Source organism: Mchenga conophoros, linkage group LG6 (genome assembly GCF_057382185.1).
Source record: "Mchenga conophoros isolate Kocher_MC1m ecotype Shallow Benthic linkage group LG6, M_conophoros_male_GT1.1, whole genome shotgun sequence".
NCBI lineage: Eukaryota > Metazoa > Chordata > Actinopteri > Cichliformes > Cichlidae > Mchenga > Mchenga conophoros.
In genome coordinates this window covers 32,598,121-32,619,453 of record NC_140531.1, presented here as the reverse complement: position 1 = coordinate 32,619,453, position 21,333 = coordinate 32,598,121, and the positions used below count along the sequence as shown (strand labels likewise).

The window sequence follows — 21,333 nt, the reverse complement described above, 5'->3', positions numbered from 1 at the left end:
CAGAGAGAAGTTCAATTTTATTGAATGTGTAGAAGTTATAACATTTGAATCCATTAAGTGTATAGGGCTTTCTTTTAAATCATTACTAAATAGATCATTTTGATTAAAGCAGTTTTCAAAGGAAAATTTAAAAAAAAAATCCATAAAGAATAAAAAAGACTATTTGGATTCACAAGCAGTATAAAAAACTATGCTTTATAAATCGTTCCATTCCATGGAAGAATGGATGGATTTGGAATTTACATCAACAGCAACTCAGTGCCAGATAAGCGGAAGAAGATGGATGGATCATGGATCAGGTCCATTCATGGGGGAAAAAGGTGGTGTGTTATTGATTAATGCTAATAAACCACAATCTTCTTTTCAGATGAAATAGAAGCTTTAATAAATCTTATGATGCACATTCTTCAAAGAAAACAGTACCAAATATAAACAGAACAAAGTAAAAAAAAATAAGTTCATATAACTTACATTCACAATACTACAAAAAAAAGCATGTAGCTATTTTCACATTGATATCCATAGCATTGTATGAAAAAAAGGTTTGATGGCCATAAAAGTGCAATCACACTTACCAACCGAAGAACAGGGTAGATGTTAAAACCAACAGCGAGGTGACTTTGATATATTTCGCAGTAAGGATTAAGACAATAAAACAATCGAAATGTTTCCTCATACTAACATCTTTGTCGCTTTTTGTTTTTTCTGTAACTGGAAATATATTAAAAAGTTTATTTTTACTCTCCAGGATCTGTAACTGAGGCTGGTGCACTGTGTGAGTAAAGAGGCGCGGGATCATCATATTTATCATCATGGAAAAGTGCAACAAAATAAACAAATTCAGGTCTGTACAGCTCCCATCGCTTAAGTTTTACAGTAACTAAGAGTGTGTAAAGGCACATTGTGACTGCTCACAGGCTTAAACACAGTTTGCTTGCAGGAAGTTGCAGGCTTATCAGTAGGGTGGGTCTGTTTTTGTGAATTGCCCACTCGTTTTGGGACAGATTTAGAATTTCAAGTTCACAATTTTGAGAATAAAAAGAAAACCCTTGAAATATGCACTTGGGGTGGGGGAAAAAAGGCACAGCTCAGTTGTTAATCAAGGGCGAGTCTTTGAAAATAGCCACAAGTATTATTTTCTTTAAAAACACTTGCTTTGTTCGTAATCAAAGAAGCAGACATAAACTCCTTGCAAGAACCCACATGGGAACAAGGGGAAACTCATCATTGGTAAGCTGCTTCCGTTGCAGCCTACTGTTAAATAGAGTACATGGAAACAAATATTATCCGACAGTAACAGCAAACATTCCCAATCTTATATACAAACAGCCATTTATGCAAAAACAAAAATACAAATATGTAAAACAGAACAATTTGCATGCTCATTTTTTTCTTGTAGCCTACATAACATGGACTTTATTGTCTGCACTGAAAATAAATACTAACATAATTATATCATATGACTTTGAAAGGAATACAGCTTATATTATTACTGTGATATGTTCTGCGTGAACCAATAAGCCACTCGAGCAGCTTCACTTTCACACTCCTGAATAAACACTTTTAATAGCCGGCTTTTTCATGCCTGTGACTTTTTTTTTTTTTAACTCAGTGATAAAAATCTGTCATTACCAGTACGCCTTGAACTACAAAGAGTACTACAGCACACAAACAATGAGGAAAATAACCATATTCAGGAGGTAAATCGGACCTTGCGACCTTGTGAGTAGCAAACGATGCTACTGGATTGAACTGAAATTTGGTCCCATTAACATTACGTTACCTACGAGGAATAACCTGTGCTTAACAGGTCACAATTTCATTTCTTACTGTTTTATGATGTGACACTTTAAAGACAAGCTATAAATGCTTGCTATCAGTACCTAAGAATGACATTTTATTTTGAAATAAAGGATTTTAAGAGGACTTGGATAAAACTAAAAAATATAGTTTAAATGTAAATATCCAGGAACCACTTTATTTCTTTTTTTCCCAAGTCACCGAGTGTTGGTGAATCTGCCAACAGCCCCCAGCCAGCATTGTGTAGTCATTTAGTGAGTCACTGCTTTTAGACTTCACCGGAATCAAGTTTAAATGAAGAATTGCTGTAGGTGACAAATTAGGCTGAATGTGTGATAGTCATTAAGTCTTTGGAGGAAAGCTTTAGCTTGAGCTCTTCATATTTGTGATTCTCCTGTTTGCTGCCCACTCTTTGAACCCTAAAGGGAGACAAACCACACGGTTAGACACAGAGTAATTTAAAGCTAATAATTACACACCCCTAGTAGATTAAAAAGTACCAAAGTGCTACCAGTGAGAAAATGCAGTTCTTTACTTTCCACTACAAAGTGTGCTTGTGACCGATGATGATATCCAGTGGTATTATTGCATGCTTACTTGTGATTGACTGCTGGAGGGATTTGTGGTGCTTAGGTCTGAGTATCTCTTCTTCTGTGACGTGCAGATACAGGAGAGGAAATTGGCATATTCCTCTCTCACCTACAGAGGGCAACAGAACATTAAGAAACAAATCTGTGTTGCCACCTCGCATACTGACACAATCTAGCATGTTTGTCACTGCTTTTGCCCTTTTCACTGATTTTATTTAAATATACATTTTCATGCTGTTTTAATTTCGGTCTTAGCATCATGTCCACATGAAGCTTTACACAAATATACTGTGTTCGTACCTGTTTGGACAGCAGACAGTGCATGATGAAGACCAGTGCGCCCTGCAGGCTGTTGAAGATGGTGAAAATGTACGACACTGCAACAGGGGGATCCTCTTGAAACAAGAAGACCCCAGATACCCACATCAGACCCAGAATACACATCTGGGCTACAGCTGTCACAGTGAAAGCTCTGCAGACGGAAAAGAAGGATGGGAAAAACGGTAAGTCAATAAAGATTACCAGAGAATGGTAAAGGTTACACACGGATGACTCAGTTACTACATCAGTGTTTGGAAAGCCCCATTAAAAGTGAAAGAACACAATGAGACATGTGTTCTAGGCAAAGCAGCTACAGAACAGATCATTTTAGTTCACTTTGCTTTCTGCTGAATGTATGTGGAAGCAGAAAAGCCAAAGGCTAATGATAAATATAAAAGAGAGATTAAAAGAGGCACTCTTAAAAAGAAGTTTCTGTCAGTTTGCTCTGTATGGCTCCTTTGTTCTATTTATTTATCCAGCCTAGCTGAAGTTACCAACTTAGCCAAGAATCCATTTAGCAAACAAGAAGATCGAAATGTGAAAAAGAGACCTTTCTTCCACAGACAGAAATTGTTGGATTATAATTTAATGCCTTCTGACTTTTTCCTCTACTGAAAAAAAACATCTTTCTCTCTTGTTTCTGGCACATGAAGTTCACTTTCCCAACTCCTTGGACTGAACTACACATCATTCATGATCGACTAGCAAAAAGAACAAGGGATTCTTTTTCTTTTTAACTCTAATGTTTTTTGCAGCTATGAGCGGAGGGTCCATGAGCTAAGTATGAGCCTACTGTAGCTAGACAGGCGAGACAAAATCCATTAACAGAAGCTCATCAGGGAGCTGTCACAACTAAGAAAACATTCCCTCCATTTTTTCCCCCTCACAAAACGTATTCTTTCTATCAAAGCAATTCCCAGTCCCGAAGCTGCCATATTGAATCTATATATTGTACGTTTTATAGTTACACAGTTTGGTCATGCAGTGGAAGGGGTTACACATTCAAATTAATACACAGACTGACTTAATTTTGTGCAGGTTGGAGAGGTCTGGGTTGAGGCTGGCAAACTTCTGGGCAAGTTTCCAGACGGTGATGATAAAGAAGAAGACATTCACAAAGATGACTAAGCACACAGGCCCGAAGAAGCTCCAGACGAAGCCGTCATCCGTGGACAGCCAGCAGCTACGTTTAGTGATAAAACACACATTCACAACAGGATGTTCTTTGCTTCACTGAGATAGATAGCATTAAGTTTATGCAACCTACTGATGTCATTACTATTAAGCAACTGTAGAAACACATGCACAGACAAGGCTTCTCTGGTCATCACTTTTAGTTACTGGAAGACTTACTATTTTTTAGTGCCGTATCCGTTTGGTCTAACGCAGGCGGATATAACGACGATAAACAGAGGCGTCCCGTAGCCCACAGCATATAGGTAGAGGGGCCGCATGGTGGCATTGAACACCAGAACAACCATACGGTACAGCTGCACCCCTTCTAACAGCATCCAGGTGAATACCGCCAGGAAGAAGAAATGGAGCATTGCTGCAACAAACCTGCAGCCACCCTGTAATGTGAAAGGACACAGAAAAAGAACACGTCAGAGAGGAGAAAGCACCGCTCTATCCCCGATCGTACAGCAGTCAGCTGCTTGCAATGTTTCTGTGAGTGAGAATTATTCACACAAACATTTTCTATTCTCCAAATGTAATTAAGACCACATGAATAAGTAGCTTAGCAGCATTTTACATCTTTACTGCCAATGTATTAATGGAGCAAAGATGTACATAAACATCAGAAAACACAGTACCACAGCACCAATTCTGCTCAACTCATATGGACAAGGATAACAAAATACACCATTTTAGCATATAATGCTTCAAGGTCAGACATCATTTTTGCTTATCGGGAACCTTCAGTCATGTGATCTCTCTGAAGGAGAAGAGACTACAAAGTAACTCTTGACAGCTGTGAAAAGCACAAGGTGTGACAAATCAAGCCAACAGCAACACTTTAAGAACACTTTAACAGTGGCCAGGCTCGGCTGTTACTTTGTTGCTGTCAGAGTTAACCACAGATAATTCCTCGGTGCCTGTGTTCTGCTGAATCCCAAAACCGATCAATAGATTAACAGAGAGAGAACTAAAAAGAAGCATCAGGTTAACCAGCAAGCTGCTACCTCGTCTGCATTATTAAGTAATTATCCACTTGCCATAATTATCACAGTTTGTTATCCATGTATCTGTGGAAGCTTATCAGCTCAAGGACACCTTCTCTCAGTGTTGGCAGATGCTCCTGGCAAGGCTGAAATCCTCCCACGGTTTTCTGAGCTCATCATTGTTTACAGTTAGTTTGTATTACTTCCATTTGCAACATATGAGCACTGAAAACAGTCTAATTATTAATGAGACAAATTATAAGTGGGTTTTTGTACTTTTGAGGTGCTAAAATATCCAAAAAATGGCATTTTACACTTGCTAGGCCAGGTACTGTTCTCTGGTACCATCCTGAGCTGCCACCCTGCCTCAGCAGTACTTCTTCTGGTCTCATTCAGATACAGGTCTTTTCTCATTATTGCATTGGTTAGTTTATAGCTGAGCTGCTGTAACAAGCCAGTGTGTCTGATCAAAATATATTCTGTTCTTAGTCAGATGAATAAACGACAGCATTAAGAGGTAAACAAGCCTTTGTCTTTTTTTTTGCAGAGTTGTGATTGTGTAAACTACACAATTCAAACAATCACAGTTCAAACAGTGAAGTGTAATTAAGTGTGACTGCAGTAGGTAATGTCAGCCAACATTATTTCAATTAAAAATTAGTCCTTAATGAATGACATAATGGCATTAACTACAACTAAATGGGAATAATCAAGCAAAGCACATGTGGAATAGGTTAGGTTATGGGATAGATTCTGATTCAAACTGAAGTTTTCTTTGCAACAAACTTCCCTGTGCTCATTTTTGTAATTTTCTGCTCCATTCTGAGCCTACTCCAACAATCTGTCCGTGAAAAATTTTCACGGACAGATTATTTTTTTAAAAAGTACATTTTTTCCCCTTTAGAAAACCCACAAGGGTATTCTGCTTTATCATGTCAGAAAGCGCCATTCGAGATTTATTTCTGCAGGAATGCTCCAGCGTTAAAGTGAGAAAGACTCTGCTTCACAGCAGATACACAGAAAGATAAGTATCATGTGAAGATATTGCATGACACTATATGACAAACTAGTTAGTTACATTAACTATGATTTGACCCACATTCTCAAGTACAGGCCATTAGCTGCCGTTCCTGGCACAAGATATTGTTGTTACCACGAATGCTGGTGAATTTACATATTCTCTTTAAATAATGTAGAGCATGTCACATGTCACATCCTTTTAGAAACGTACCACAGGTTTAGTTTGAGAAATGCCAGCCAGGAAGATAAGATCAGCTATGAAGAGACAGATGCAGAGGTGCAGGTGGATGGTGGTGCGGGTTCCCTGTATGGAACGGCAGAACTTGAAAGTCAGGATGCAGAGTGTGAGACACAACAGGGAGATGGTCAGTCCTATTTTAGTCACCAGCTCGAGCCCATAGGTGTGCTGGAAGAGAAGACAATAAGTGTGAATGTGAGTGCAGCTGGTTACCAGTAAATAACATTTTGTTGCACATTTCTTTTCAAGATCATAAAATCATTTTACTTATAAACTTATAAAGTAATGCTATTCTAATAGAAAATGATTTGTATTTCATTGAGGTTTAAGTCATGAACACTGATGACCCTTACCCTATGTTTTTAGACCGAGTAATTTTACATTTGTTCTCCCATGTCTTGGGAATTAGGGGACAAGAAAATTTTCAAACTGACATGCATCAGAATTTGTTTTGTTTTTTTATCAAGATATAGCGTTAGGTTTGGGGTCAGGGTCACCGATGAGGTCTTAAACCTTACATGGTTACACTTTTTTAAGCTGTTTCTTACCTCGATGGGGTGAAGAGCCATGAGAACAGCAAAGCTGCTCAGATGGTTACATGTACATACGGTGCGTGAGGCATTGGAGTCCTGCTTAGAACAACCATCTGTGGACCAGGCCCCTGTCTCGGTCCAATATGCACAGATGTAACTCACGTTAGTCGATTCCTCTATGTCCTAAAACCAAAACAAACATGTCAAAGACGCGATTTATGTTTTATTTACATCTCTTGTTCTTTTGCTCCTCATGTTTGTTACTGTGAAGCTCAAAAGAAGTAAATGACTGATTTTAAAAAAAAGTGGATGTGACACAGGTGGGATTACCTCAAGATGTCTGAAGGTGATGTTGACAGAGCGGCTCAGTTTCTGAGTCGACGGATTTGAGACCACCACAGACACAACTTTAGAGAAGACCTGGTAGGAGGGGTCCGCTCCGTTTTCTTTAGCTCCTTTGACCATCTCGAAAGACCTGTTCACAGAGCTTTCAAGGTTTTTGTAGCTCAACAATGCAGCCACAGCAAAACCTGTAAAAGATCCACAGAATATTAGAATATTATAAACTTATTATGACTTGAACTGGACAGAAAAGAACTGATATTTACCAGGATATTTTCCCGTCCCGGCTGCTGTTGTCCAGTCTGTGTCCAGATAAGCATATTCACTGGACAGACGAATGTCTCCAGTTGGTCGAGTCGTTCCTCTTTGAACAGCAATCTGTGCATCTATTCAAGCAAATCACTCTTTTCAAATCATAACACACTTTGCATCCTAACTATTAGTTCCCAAGATGGAAATCATCAAGTTCATTAATTCAAAAGTGTTACCTATCTTGTTGTTCTCCATCTTAGTGTGGTTGTCTTTTAGCTGAGGCCCAATGAATAAAATCGATTTCTCCACAGCAGTGAGCAGCCCGCTCACACTTTCATCGATGTTCTGGGTTCCAGGAGACAGCATCGCATCGGTCTCTGTGAAAAGTTTCTGTCACAAATAAAAGACACAGAGGGGCGATTGTGAATACTGTGTACGCATTTGCATTTGTTATGAGTGTATGCATACTTGTATCTTTTCCTAACCTCCAGTAGCGCATCTCCATCAAGCTTTACTTTGCTGCCAGTTCCAGACAGGGCCAAACAGCTGTTTCTCATCATGGACATGATGTTTGCCAGGCCCCCGAGCAACTGGGAGACACATAGACAGAGAATAAAGACACTATTCAGCCTGCCCCATTCTAAAGTTCATGTATTTTGAACCTTGCGAGGCCATAGGGTCGTCTAGAGGAGCAGGTCCTACGTGATGTGCCAAAGCAAACTGGTGTACTTGTGTGCGAATCCAGGTGTGCTATGAGATTTTTTGCCAGCCAGATGTTATTGTCAGAATAAATAAGTAACTTTGAAACACCTGATAAACAGAATTTGAGCTAGATGTATTATCCATTTTTGAACTATAACTGGCTTTATATCTGTGATTGTTCCATTATGTTGATAATGATCATAATTTTATTTCCACACTTACCTGTGTTGGCTTTTTCTCAGCACGGAAATTATCACAATCGAGTTCTAGACAAAACAAAGCATTAGGTTATCACCACACCGGCTGACTGGGATTCTTGCCTCCACCATGAAAAGAGTGTGTGATAAAAAATCTCACAGTAAAGGAACAAAACTATGCAATGTGCTGGAAGACAAGCCACAATCTAGATTCTTGAACTGATAAGTTCATACAGAAAGTAGATAGAGTGTTGAGTAAGCCCTGATATCAAACACGAAACTGAGTCCCAAAAGATAAAAGAAAGCAAAACCACAAGCTGCATGACTAAGAAGGGAAAAAAAAGGGACTTTACTCAGGAAGCGCAGTGGATGAAATTTGGTTTTCTTACTACTTAAACATGGTGGTGTAAAAGATGGTGAAAATATAGTCTGCAACTAATACAGTGACATCTGTGTCAGGAAAATTGCAAAAATGCAATAAAGGTGTGTTGCCTAATGTGAAGAATATGAGGACATAAAAGCTGTGAAATGCACTCGTTTATAGGAAATAACAAAAAACTGCACACTTACTTGAGCATGGTGTCCTTTCCGCGCTGTAATTGGTGTAGCCATTTGAGCAGTTGCACCAATAACTCCCAATAATATTATTACACACTCCATTGGGTCCACACAGCTCTTCTTTATTTTCACTGTCTGTGCACTCATTAAAATCTGTGTAGGGATATAGAGCAGAGGCATAGGTAATGGCTCATACTCCTCAAAAGTAATAATTTTGATTAGACAGAAACAACTCTGAATATAGAAGGTATTGGTCCGTCCTTCAAAAGAATAAACGTCTCTGAAATGTAGCTACCCACACAGTCATGTGACTTTTATGATGCTGGTAAAAGGATCTTAAGGAAAGAGTTAAACTTTCCCAGCAAACGGTGTTGTGACATCTTGTCTTGTATTTTGGGATCACTAACTTCTACTTTGCAAGTAGAACTTGCCTTTTACATTATGACACTGTGTCATAATGTAAAGGGCCTATAAGACTTTTTAAAGATCATATCAGCACTAGCAGAGTTTTTGTAAGCTTTCATTTTCTCTTGCTGGCTGGATGCTACTGTAAGCCTGATCTCACGCTCTCTCCTCTCTCTCTTTTGTGTGTTTTTGTTATTGGAGACAGATTTGATTTCCTTTTTTTATGTTGAGCTTGTTTGTACTGAGTGGGTGTACAGATAAACACACATGTGAAATGTATGAAATAGTAGAACTTGACGAGAATATTCAAACCCAAATTAGCAAATCTGGGGGAGCATAATTTTAATATATTCAGCTCCATGCAATACCTATGGAAGCCCGTTTTCGCCACTAAAAAAGAAATAGAAAGTATCAATTTTAAGAAAAGTAAACCGAAATTTCGACTTATTTTCTCGAAATATCGAGTTATTTTCTCAAATTTTTGACTTATTAACTACAATTTTTGAGAAAAGTAACTCGAAATTTCAAGTTAGCTCTATCAATCAGTAATCTACGTGAATGACATCATTTACTTGTTACCCGGAAGGATATGGCGCAGAGGAACGCGCACTAAACAAATTGTGCGCATTCCTCTGCGCAAAATGTAATAAAATTTTGAGTTATTTATACTTTTTTTTCACTGGCAGAAACAGGCTTCCATAGATACCACTATCTGAACCTTGCCAAATAACAGCAGATGGAATGATCAAAACTACACAAACAATTATTCCAGTTGGAACTCGCACTTCAATATTCTGTAGTTTATACAAACACCATTATTAAAAATTCTATAATTCTAATTTTGCCTCAGGATATCAGATCTCCTCATCATGATTACTGCTTTTATTCACCACTTTATGTTCCCATAAATAAGAAAATCGTGTATATTTTAATATTTGCTTTTACTTCACTATTCACCATGACTTAAAAACACTTTTATCATTGTGATTTTTCAAAAAACTAAACAAGAAATGATCACTTATTCCTATTTGTGTTCAATAATCTACAGCAGAAACCAATCACCCCACATTCAACAATTTTAATCCATTTAAAACTTTCCAAATCTCCATACACAGCACACTTTTTAATTTAACTTAAGAAGCTTCTTCAAAAATGTAAAATGTAAAACATCAATAAATAAAATATCTTCATGGAACCACACCTGTACAACCATACAGGTAATACCATCTGGTTAAACAACTATAACTGAGTTTCATTAGATAATCCCAGATCTCTAGCTTTAGCAAACAAACTATAGTGAGCTTTCCAAGCCTGATATCTGAAAAAAAAAAAAAAACATACTGTAAACAATGGTAAGAGCAGACTGGAAAAGGGCATGTCACACACACTTACCTATGCACTGTCCCTCTGTGAAGTTAGCCTTTTTTGAACTGTGAATGAATCCATGTTGGCACTGACAGTAGTAGCTGCCAATTGTGTTAATGCAGCTTGAATGTTTCCCACATATAGATGAATTACCTATACACTCATTTGTATCTGTAGATTTCAATACAAAATCATAAAGCATACCCATCAACAGATAACAAAACACAAGATTAGGGTATCAGGCCAATCAGTCAATTACGCTCCGTTTAGCCTAATTTTACTCTTCTTGGAACAGCACCACTCAACTTGAACTGATGACACTACGTACAAAAAAACCACCATTCATCTTTACAGCTGCTTCATTGCTGTTGCTACTAACACTGAGATGGACAAATAGCAGTTGTATCTCCCAATTAATTTTTAAGCTTGTGAGAGCAGTTGCTGACATTATTGTTGTGGTCACTAATCTCTGTAAACAATGGTAAGAGCAGACTGGAGAAATGTATGTCAAACACACTTACCTATGCACTGTCCCTGTTCCTGTGTGAAGTTAACATTTTTTGAACTGTGAATGAATCCATGCAGGCACTGACAGTAGTAGCTGCCAATTGTGTTAATGCATCTTGAATGATTCCCACATGCCGATGGATTTTCTGAACACTCATTAATATCTGTAGATTAAATACAAAATGAAAACACATAACCATGAGTAGATAGTAAAAAATAATATTCAAGTTTTTATTTTATTTATTTTTTTACAAATGAAAAAATATCATTTCAGTTTAAAGCAAACTTGGTAGTTATCTTATTAGATTATTTTATTTGTGTCATATTTCTTTAATTAGCTGCTAGTATTTGAAATGATCTAACTATTTCAAACTCCTCTACTGTTGTTTCAAATTGAATCCTTCCTGGGTGTGAGCTAAAAGTCCTAAAATGGGAAAAAATAAAGAAGAATGTCATTAAGAAAGGCCACTTTCCTATTAAACTATGCTAAGAGTCCTTGCATGATGGTAATGCCATGTTTGTCTGAGAGTTCTTGTTTTGAGAAACGGCACACAGAAGCAAGAAAATGTCAAAGAAAAGTCAAAACGATAGGTAATGACAGATTTACCAGTGCAGTCTTTGATAGTTTTGTTGTAGCTCAAGCCAATTCTACACCCCAGATCACGATTTCCCAGTGCACATGCTAGCCCTGTGGAGAAAAAGCAAAAGAAAGAAATGTGATTAAATTACAATCTTATTGGAAATCCATCTTCTGATATAAAGAGAAACAAAGTTTTAAATAAACAAATTGTGAATGTGAAGTTGCCATGTAATATGTTGTGTCTTCAAAAAGTGTACTTCATTTTAACGTCTCTGTTTATGTTCCCATCTACAAGTATCCATCACTTTGCTAAAAGTGTGAACTATGCAAACAGAATTATTTGCTTAGTTCACAGTTTTGCAAAAGTCATTATGTTTCCTTCCTCAGTTAGCAATTTGCACACACGGTGTCCTTCTTCTGTGTTTCCCTTCTTCTACCACAATTCTGTTATTTCACGATGAGGCTAAACTGTCCCAGAGTAATGCCACAGGAAACACAGTCAGTGTTGCTCAGTGAACAGTGACAGAAAGTGTGAACGAGGCCGACTTGTTCTTATTATATGATGAAATAACCACAGACAGAAACAATACCTGATTTTTTTTAAAGACTAACCGCATGCTCGCATACAGACGACTCTACTGACCAGTGAGCACATGTGCCCCAGCTGTATGACTCCTACACATTTTTACTCTCTAGCTTTTAATTGTGTTTTGTTTCAGTCTTTGTGTGTGTTTGATCTACTTTTTAGTTTTTTACTATGTACAGCACTTTGGTCAACCTGAATGTGCTTATAAATAAATTGATTGATTGATTGATTGATTGACTCCTCTGCCTTTTCTGCCATCTTTTGTAAGCTGCATGTCTATTTTTCTCTCTCTGTTCCTAGAAGTATATTTTGACTTGATAGACAATAAATACTTCCTTCTGTAAACTGTTTCAGTTTTGTAAACACAGGCGGGTTGTCTTTTCACTAAAGGGCTGACTGTGAGAAGTAAAGCTGATTAGTAGGTGTTGATCGGTCATATGTTTACCATCCAACATGCCTGTTTCAGAATTAAGGGGATTTTTGAGTTTGCTTGAAAAAGTCCAGCTTTTGTTTGCCTTTGGTTACAGTAATAGCATGTGAACAGAGACAAGGAAATTAATCATGCAAGAGCTATTTTGCAGCATCTTTTTTTTAGAAATATTAGTTATTTAAAAATATTGTGATTTGAAAAAAAAACAGAGCCTGGTATTATGGTTGAAATTGTTATGTTATGTTATGTTTAATTTGAGAACTAAATTGCTGGCATTTGGTGATATCATTCATTCAGTTATTACTAAGGCTTTAGCCCCTGTCATTATTGTTAGACAGGGGTTTCTGTAGGCCACAGTTAATTTCAACTTTAAACCTATATTCATCTGAACTGTTTATTTTTACCACAGCGCAAACATCTAGCCAAAATTGGTTGCAGACCACATATTCAGACATGTAGTATTCCTGTCTAACACATAGTACACAATGTTGACTTTTATATTTAGTGCTGTCACAAAAGATGTCTTGAAAAATGTCATGTACTTGTTAGATTTTCACCAACTTCTGAGGGGACTAACTGACCCTTTTGCCTTTTATGTCACATTATCATTACTGAGCAGCTTGTGGAAGTAATGTTCATTTCATTCAAAGGCTACTGACCAACTTTTGACTTGGTCAGCACACGAATTCGTTTTTTGATATTCCTCACAACCAAAGACCAGGGACATTCAGTTTTGACAAAAGAGGTCAGAGTTGCAACACTTGGGTGATATAACAGGATGTTCGACACATCACTGGTTTCATCTTAACAAAAGAAGAGTTTTGCCACATATTGTGAGAGCTCAACACAGACAGGTTCGAAAGTGGTAAACACAGAAAGCGTGAAACTATGATGCAAAAAAAACCCCCCAAAAAACCAGCAACAACAACAAAAAGTTGACTAAAAGAAGCAACAAATACTGCAGTGGGCGATAACTCTTATTGTGTTTGTTTATGAAGCAGTGCTATAGAGCATTGAACAAGCATATTGGCATATTAGCAACATGTGTATATAACTTTATATAGGAAATAAACATAGACTGTATATGGGGAAGGGACAGCGTGTTGCCACTTGAAGGTCGGGGGTTCGAATCCACAGAATGGCTACCCTGAAGTACCCCTGAGCAAGGTACTGTCCCTACACACTGCTCCCCAGGCACCTGATTGGTGGCTGCCCACTGCTTCACTGAGTGAATGGGTTAGATGCAGAGAGAGTAATTTCCCCACAGGGATCAATAAAGTATACATCATTATTATTATTATATAAAAATCGCAGCACCATTGTGATGTCACCCTCTCTGCACTGAATCATACTTGTTATTAATCTCTGGCTCTCTTCCACAGCATGTCTTCTATCCGGTCTTCCTTCTCTCACCCTATGTCACGGCAGATGGCCCCGCCCCTCCCTGAGCCTGGTTCTGCTGGAGTTTTTCCTTCCCACTGTCACCAAAGTGCTTGCTCATAGGGGGTCATGTGATTGTTGGATTTTTCTCTATATATTATTGTAGGGTCTACCTTACAATATAAAGCACCTTAGGGTGACTGTTGTTGTTATTTGAGGCTATATAAATAAAACTGATTGAATTGAATTGAATTGAATTGAATTGAATTGTCAAGTCTTATTCTAAAGCCTTAAGCTGACAATTTTGTCTGTGGCCACCTTGGCCCGCTAAAACTAGATGTCATTGTGCATACGACTCAAACCTCAGTGACTCTTGTCTTACATCAGCTACTTGTCAGTCACAGGGCAGCCATCCTGGACTCTGCACTATTATTCATTTGGCTTTAATAGGGGCCAAATTTTTGAAAATGTGAACATCAAACTCTATTCGGTAAAATCTGAAGCCAGCAGTTTCGCCGACAAGCACACCAGGAAAGTGTTCACTGGGATTATAAATCAAGTGAACAATACAAACACATTTTCTCATAGGTTTCTTTAAAATCAGATGTCTTTCTGCAGCCAGATGCGTCACCCTGTGTTAGGTGTCTTTACTTTTCAGACCTGTACTCTATTAACAACTTTTATACACAATCTATGGATATATTTAGTTGATGATTGTTTTGTACGTTTTAGATGTATTTATCTTAATAAAAACATGAGCTCATTAAAGAATATTGTAAGGCATCTGTACAAAGATGACATAAAATAGAGTCAAGTGAACTTCTGAAATCAGCCTACATTACATGAACCATCACTTCTGGTGTACCACTAGACAAACCAGAAGAACTAACACGAACGTCATGCTCTGATACATCTGCGGTTTATTCAAACAAGACTTGAAGATTCCTCTTACGGGGAGGCACGTTGTCTGTGATTTTTGCATATTACTGCTGACATATGCAACGGTCTGATTGAACAGCGATACTGGATTCAGGTTCAGGGTTTCTGAGGATGTGGCGGTTCTTCTAGAGGTTTTTACTCGACGCCAACCAGTCTGATAAGCACAGCCATTCAACAAAAACGAATTACCTCAAGAAAGATCTACTTAGAGTTCAGCTAAGCTTCATTTATATAGCACGTGTTCGCAAAAACAGTCACCTCAAGCTGATTCATAATGTAAGCTAAAAAAAAAATAAAAAAAACCTGGACAATCTGAAAACATAACCAAGCACTTAGCGATAGTGGGGAACAAGAACTCCTTCAACACCAAGAGGCAACTGGTAGAACCTGTGTAACGATCTGCCGCGACTGAGGGAAAGGACCATAGAGAACAACATTCAAGAAACAGAAACTGGGGGAAAAGCACATCAGGAAGGTGCCAATCACTGTTTGACAGGGTTATGTTACCACTGTAAGCTAGAATGAACCTAAATAACTTTTAAAAAGAATAAAAGTAATAATATTATATTTTCGAGGTAACAAACTTGGTTAATACCATGCTGGGTGGATTAAAATGTTCTCTAATTCTTGAGTTTTTAATTTTTTCTCTTTTTTGCCCATGTCTCATAAAATTAAGAAATTTGTTTTATGTACCCTGAACTTTCCCTTCGCACACTCTTCGTCACTTCGTTACACACACACACGCACACACACACACAAGGTAAAGTCATTTTAAAACTTACCAAGCAGAAGTAGTCCCTTCCCAAATCCCATGCTGAATAGGAAAAACAGTTCCACACAGAAGTTTGTTTCTGAACTATCGCGACTATGAATGAAGTGAAAATCTGGTGGCTGTCCGCTCACAAAGGTTCAAGAAAAAAATTTCAGGTCCATAAAAATCGAAAAAGTATTTGAGTGACAAAACAAACACTGATCACTGAAAAGAGACGTCCTTTTCGTACAAGTTATTTTTACTTGTGACAGGAAAATCAAGAATGAACCTTCACCAGCTTTCTTCCTCTCTCAGATTCAGACTTTCAGCATGGGCATGTCTCGCGCTCGACTCCCCACCCCTCGCGCGAGACCTCTCTATCTCAGTCTCTCTCTCTCTCACACACACACACACACACAGAGACTCTCTCTCTCTCCCTCCTTTCTTTCTTTTCATTTATCAGCGTGGCCCTGTCTCCCTCACACTGCTCTTTCTTTCACTTTTCTTTGACTCTGTGTCTTTCCACATGAATACGTTTCTCACACTGGCACATATCACATTGCTTGCACACACAACCCCCCTCTGTCTACACCAGCTCTCACATTTCCCCCTACGCTCCAGTGGCCTCTATTTCAGGAGCTATTCACATGAGAGACAGAAAAGGGGGGGTGGGGGGGGGGGGGGACTGAAGAGAGGGCGATGACTAACACTCAGCCTAAACAGCTGCTGCTGTACTTGAGTCTTGCCCGTAAGTAATCTTCTATCCTTTCCCATTCTCCTCCAAGTCCTACTCTGCTCTTCTTCTACATTTTCTTCTTTGCCTGCTCAGCATTCAGCCCTTCACCCAGTTCCACTGACAAACCCTCTGCATTTTCTCAACCCCCAGGCTGCGAGAAAACAGACTGGAGACAGATAGAGTGACCTCTGTTAAAATGAAATCCACCACACAAGCATAATGCTGTGGTTCACAGAAAACAGCAGGGGTTTGACAACAGCTTTATATTTGATAAAGAAATAAATGCTTTTGTTGTTAGAATTAGTTTCTTACAGCTGAGGGCCCTTGCAAAGGTTACACCCTCTCTCGTCACTTCATTTCATCCAGGCTTGGTTATAGCCTTTATTTGGGCATCAGCCAGGCTCTGCTTTCCCATCTGCAACTTGTCCAAAATGCAGCAGCTCGACTCCTAACGGGCACACACAAACAAGACCATATTTCCTTAGTTTTGGCTTCCAGGCACTGGCTCACAGTGTGTTTTACGATTAGATTTTAAGTTTTTGCTTGTTTTTTTAATCTTTAAGCGGGTTAACAGCTTCTTATCATTCTGATCTGTTAACTACGTACACATCTCAAAAGATTACTGAGCTCAGCTCACCAGATGTTTCTGGTTATATGGAGAAGCAGATTAAGGCACAGAGGAGATCAAGCCTTTGTTGTAGCTGCCCCTAAACTTTAAAACAGTCTGGTCTTTCACATCACGACTTAAGCAACACTCGACATCTTCATAGCCTGCTTGAAAATTCATTTTTATTCCTTGGCATTGAAACCAGACTTGACATTTGTTTGTTTTCTGTTTGTTTTTCTTGCTTTTATTGTTTTAGTTGTACAAAACTTTGGTCAGTGTTTATTGTTTTTCAAACATTTTTGTAAAAAAAAAAAGACATTAAAATCTATCATGTAAAGACATAACTTCTTTAACTAGAAAACAAGTGGGTGCCAATCTTTTGTATGTGCTCTATATCTTCATTAGTAATACAGGATCATTATATAAATACAGGTTCCGCCTTTAACAAGACTCAGAATCACATACTAAGACTATTAGGGTTACTGAAGTGTAATCAGCTTCCAGCTTCCAGACACATGACCGTGATCAAGAAACTGATTTTTGTTAAATCAGTTTTATGATCATGTTTTGAAAATGTGTGGAAATGCTAAAAATAATGCACACTCATCCTTATATCTATATTATTGCTTTTAATATCTTCCCATACACACTGCTTAGCAAATACATTCTGAACCATGACAAGTTACACACTGACACTTAGTCAGGGAATCATTATTGTCATATTGTAAAGGTATATCCCTTTAGCTTTATTTTCCGATGCATTGACGGCAAATATGAAGACATAAACCTTCAAAAGTTTGCCATAGGTAACAGCTGGAGTGGAAAACAGCAGACCACAAGATTATGCAACCAGTTTGACTTTTTTTTCCATTTCATTTTACTTTCTTTTTGACTCTACTGCAGCTCTATAATTAGGTTTGGGCTTTTGTTAGGTATAGAATTGAGTGATTACATTTAGCCACCAAACCATGAGTTTATAGGTTTAAGGGAAAGAACATTAAAATACACACTTTCAAATTAAACCTTAAACCTTTGCAAACTTTTACCATCTGCAACACACTTCTTTGATTTTACCTTGGTTACCCAGGTTTACACATCCTTGGTTACCATGGGTACATGTTCTGCAACCATAACAACACCTGTGGAGCCTTTTAACACACAGTGTCATTGCACGGTTTTCTGATTTCAATGATCTCTGGTTTGGTCCTATTGAAGTGCCTTGAAGATTGAAAAATATAAACTACAACTACGGTTACCTGCTGCTTCATGACAAGCTTGTGGGTCTTTACAAAGCCTCAGTGGGTGAGGAGTTAGAATTGAGAACAGGTTGCTTCAGCATGTTGACATGTGTGTAGTTTCTAAATCCTGCAATACACAGCAACGTTTGCTAAGCTATGAGATATTCACAGTTAGGCAGGGCAGTGGTACAAATTCTCATATAATTTTCATTGTGTTGCTTATTTAAGAATAAACATAAATAATTATGTTCCATGTCTATGTTTCCACACATATGATAAAGTAGTAATTAATATATATTGACATATTATTGCACGAGTACTCAGTTCTCATAGCTTGCATGATACCTGCAATTTTGATTATATAGTTAGTGCTTTGCACATGAGCAGCGAACTCCATTTTTTATCAGTAACACATTTATCAAGACTTATCAAGCCACATTACTCAATTGGGGTAATGTGGTAATTACTTGTTTTGTTTTGTTTTATATACGTAGATTAGTCTATCACACAAACATACACTCTCACTCGCAATGATACATGAGGGGACTTTTTTGAGGTTATCTTTTCCCCGTATGTTCCCCGGGTGTAACATCATTACCTTGAAAGAAAAAAAAAACACTCCGACAGAAAAATATATTTCCACCAGTCACTTGTGATGACAACACAGAACATCTCACTAAGTTGCACATATACAAAAGCTGTGACAGAGATGTGAAAACCCACAGTCGAAAAGGGGGAAAGAAAGATTTAGATGTGTACTGCAAATAGAGATTGTTTTCATGGTTACTGGGCAGTTAACAGAAACAGTGTCCACCACTGATGGAAGTCTCTCAGTGTGCAGCACAGATAGCAGTCGTAGATAACCAGTTACCTCTTCCTGTTACGTGCAGCGACAAGTGCACTTTCCATGACGAGATAGTTGAAAAATCTCTGCTTGATTCACAGTGAACGTAAATCTCATTGATGTGACCTGTTTTCCTGCCTTTGGTCTTTTGTTCTCTTACTGTCACGGTCTTCTGAAGCATCATCTTGACTCTGCATCTTCATATTTTCTCATATTCTCACAGACAAATGAGGAGACACATGGAGACAGACAAATCACACACACATGTAGGCAGGAAGAGGATGAGAGAATCCAAGTTCATGTCCCTTCAGCATCTAGAGTAAACAAAAGTTTAAGTAAAAGCAGATGCGATGTGAGTTTTTCTGTGTGCACAGGGTGAATGTGTGTAGGCAGGGTGCACTGACCTATTTAAAAGTTTTCATGTCTGTGCCTCACAGACATGAAAGAAGAGTGTCAGCCTATGACAATCAGTTGCAACTTCATCTGCAGCTGTATTATTATATACTTTAGTGCTAACATATGGCAAGATCCACTTATTGTGTGTGTGTGTGTGTGTGTGTGTGTGTGTGTGTGTGTGTGTGTGTGTGTGTGTGTCTGTGTGTGTGTGTATGTGGGGGGGGGGGGGGGGGGGGGGGTTTGTGCATGCACTTGGCAGCCACAAAACATTAATCCCAAATGCACTTATTGGATGTCTGCCCATTGTAGCCATCAGTCATCCCAAAAGAGAAACTCTATGGGAAAAATGCAATCTGTCAGAGGGAGAGAGTTTTTTAAACAAGACGAGCAAATAGCAATGATCAAATGACAGCTCTGAGTAAGCTATGTGGTCACAGCAAGTGGTTAGTGGATTCCTTTGGTTGCTTTTAGTGTGTGGCACATTTTCATTAGACCAAAAAAGTGGAAAATGAAACCGTCCCCTGATCAACTATCTGTACTTCTTAAGTATATATAAAAGTTTAAAAACTGCTGATTCATACAAATCTAATGCATCCATCTGTAGGCAGTTACCTCATGTAACAGACGCTGTGCAGAAGCGTTTATTTATAACTCCATAGCTATGAGTTTAGGTGTCGCTTTTGAGCACTGTGTGTCTTTTATGACTTTTTTAAGGAAGTTAGACATATAAATATGTTAAATATTAATGAAATAGAGATAAACAAGTTGGTCATAACTTCTCACTAATACTGTAAAAGAGGAAGATTTTGTTATTTTGAAAACGGCTTCAGTTCAGCCTGTGAAAACAGCAGGCTTCAAATATAACATTGGCTTGAGAAGCAATAATTGTAAGAGTAAAAGTGGAGGTTTTAATTGCGCTGGCCATTTACAAAAAAGAAGCACTTTTAGTTGTTTTATGAGAACTGTAACTAAAAATAACTGTTAAAATAAGTGATCGGTGACTTGTTTTTAGAAGGACTTTGCTGGAAGTCAGAATCCCACTGTTTTTTGAGAAATTCTGAGATTAATATTTCTTTTTACAATAATAAATATCCCTGAACTATCCCTTAGTTATGCTGCTATAGCCGTGGGCTGCTCGGGAACTTCAGTTATACACTTCCAACTAACTCTTCTTTCCCCCAGAGTCTGTGTTTCATGCTTGTTTCTCCATAGTTTCCTCTTTCCTCTTCTCTTTACCCTCATCCCCCAGAGATGGCTGCCTGTGACAAGCACCTTGACACACACATAGGCAGCACTGCAGGGTGAGCATCCATGTATTTAGAATACCAAGACACAAAAACACTAAATCACACTCTCACGCTTCGTAATTTTTCAGTCTCCAGTTCAGTTCAGCTCTCCTCATCTGGTCTGAACTGGCTACTAAAATAGGGAGCACATTATTAGACAATCAGTCCCAGCTTCTCTGCCAGCCACCCTAGCACTGCCCCGGGGCAGAGACTTCTGTAACAGGGTTTGTGCTTCGTCATAGCAGATGATATACTTGTTGGGGTTTTCTCGCCTTATCTTGCAAAATCAAACACCTTCAGGCGACTACTGTTGTGAATTGGAGCTATAAAAATATACTGAACTGAATTAACTGGATTGTCCTGTGTTTTTATGACTCTGAGTCATATCTGTCAATCATGTGGTATTAAAGTCAAAACAAAGGACTGAAACTTGACATAATACATAATATTGAATATAATTTATGATTTTGTTCTGGTTTTGCTTTAATTTGGCTATGGATTGTTCTAGACTTTTTCACCATTGACTCCCCTCCTACTTGAGAGTTTGCCCAACCAGTCTACATGTGTT

The 21,333-nt window shown here is 38.2% G+C and overlaps 1 protein-coding gene across 2 annotated transcripts; it reads right to left on the bottom strand.

Moving 5' to 3' along the window:
* Nucleotides 1–357: 357 nt before the first annotated feature.
* On the bottom strand, nucleotides 358–16,125 carry LOC146572983 (adhesion G protein-coupled receptor E5-like). 2 transcript variants are annotated; one of them, XM_085277482.1, is made up of 17 exons: nucleotides 15,690–16,125; nucleotides 11,600–11,680; nucleotides 11,007–11,156; nucleotides 10,513–10,656; nucleotides 8,728–8,868; nucleotides 8,183–8,226; nucleotides 7,744–7,848; nucleotides 7,495–7,648; nucleotides 7,273–7,392; nucleotides 6,995–7,194; nucleotides 6,680–6,847; nucleotides 6,105–6,299; nucleotides 4,065–4,282; nucleotides 3,736–3,894; nucleotides 2,691–2,862; nucleotides 2,398–2,499; nucleotides 358–2,219 (listed from the first exon to the last, which is right to left on the bottom strand). In XM_085277482.1, exons 1-17 carry the CDS (start codon nucleotides 15,718–15,720, stop codon nucleotides 2,178–2,180), a joined length of 2,226 nt encoding a protein of 741 aa, XP_085133608.1. In that variant the 5' UTR covers nucleotides 15,721–16,125; the 3' UTR covers nucleotides 358–2,177. The 2 variants fall into 2 exon arrangements, with proteins under 2 accessions (XP_085133608.1, XP_085133609.1); XM_085277483.1 differs by lacking the exon at nucleotides 10,513–10,656.
* Nucleotides 16,126–21,333: the final 5,208 nt, after the last annotated feature.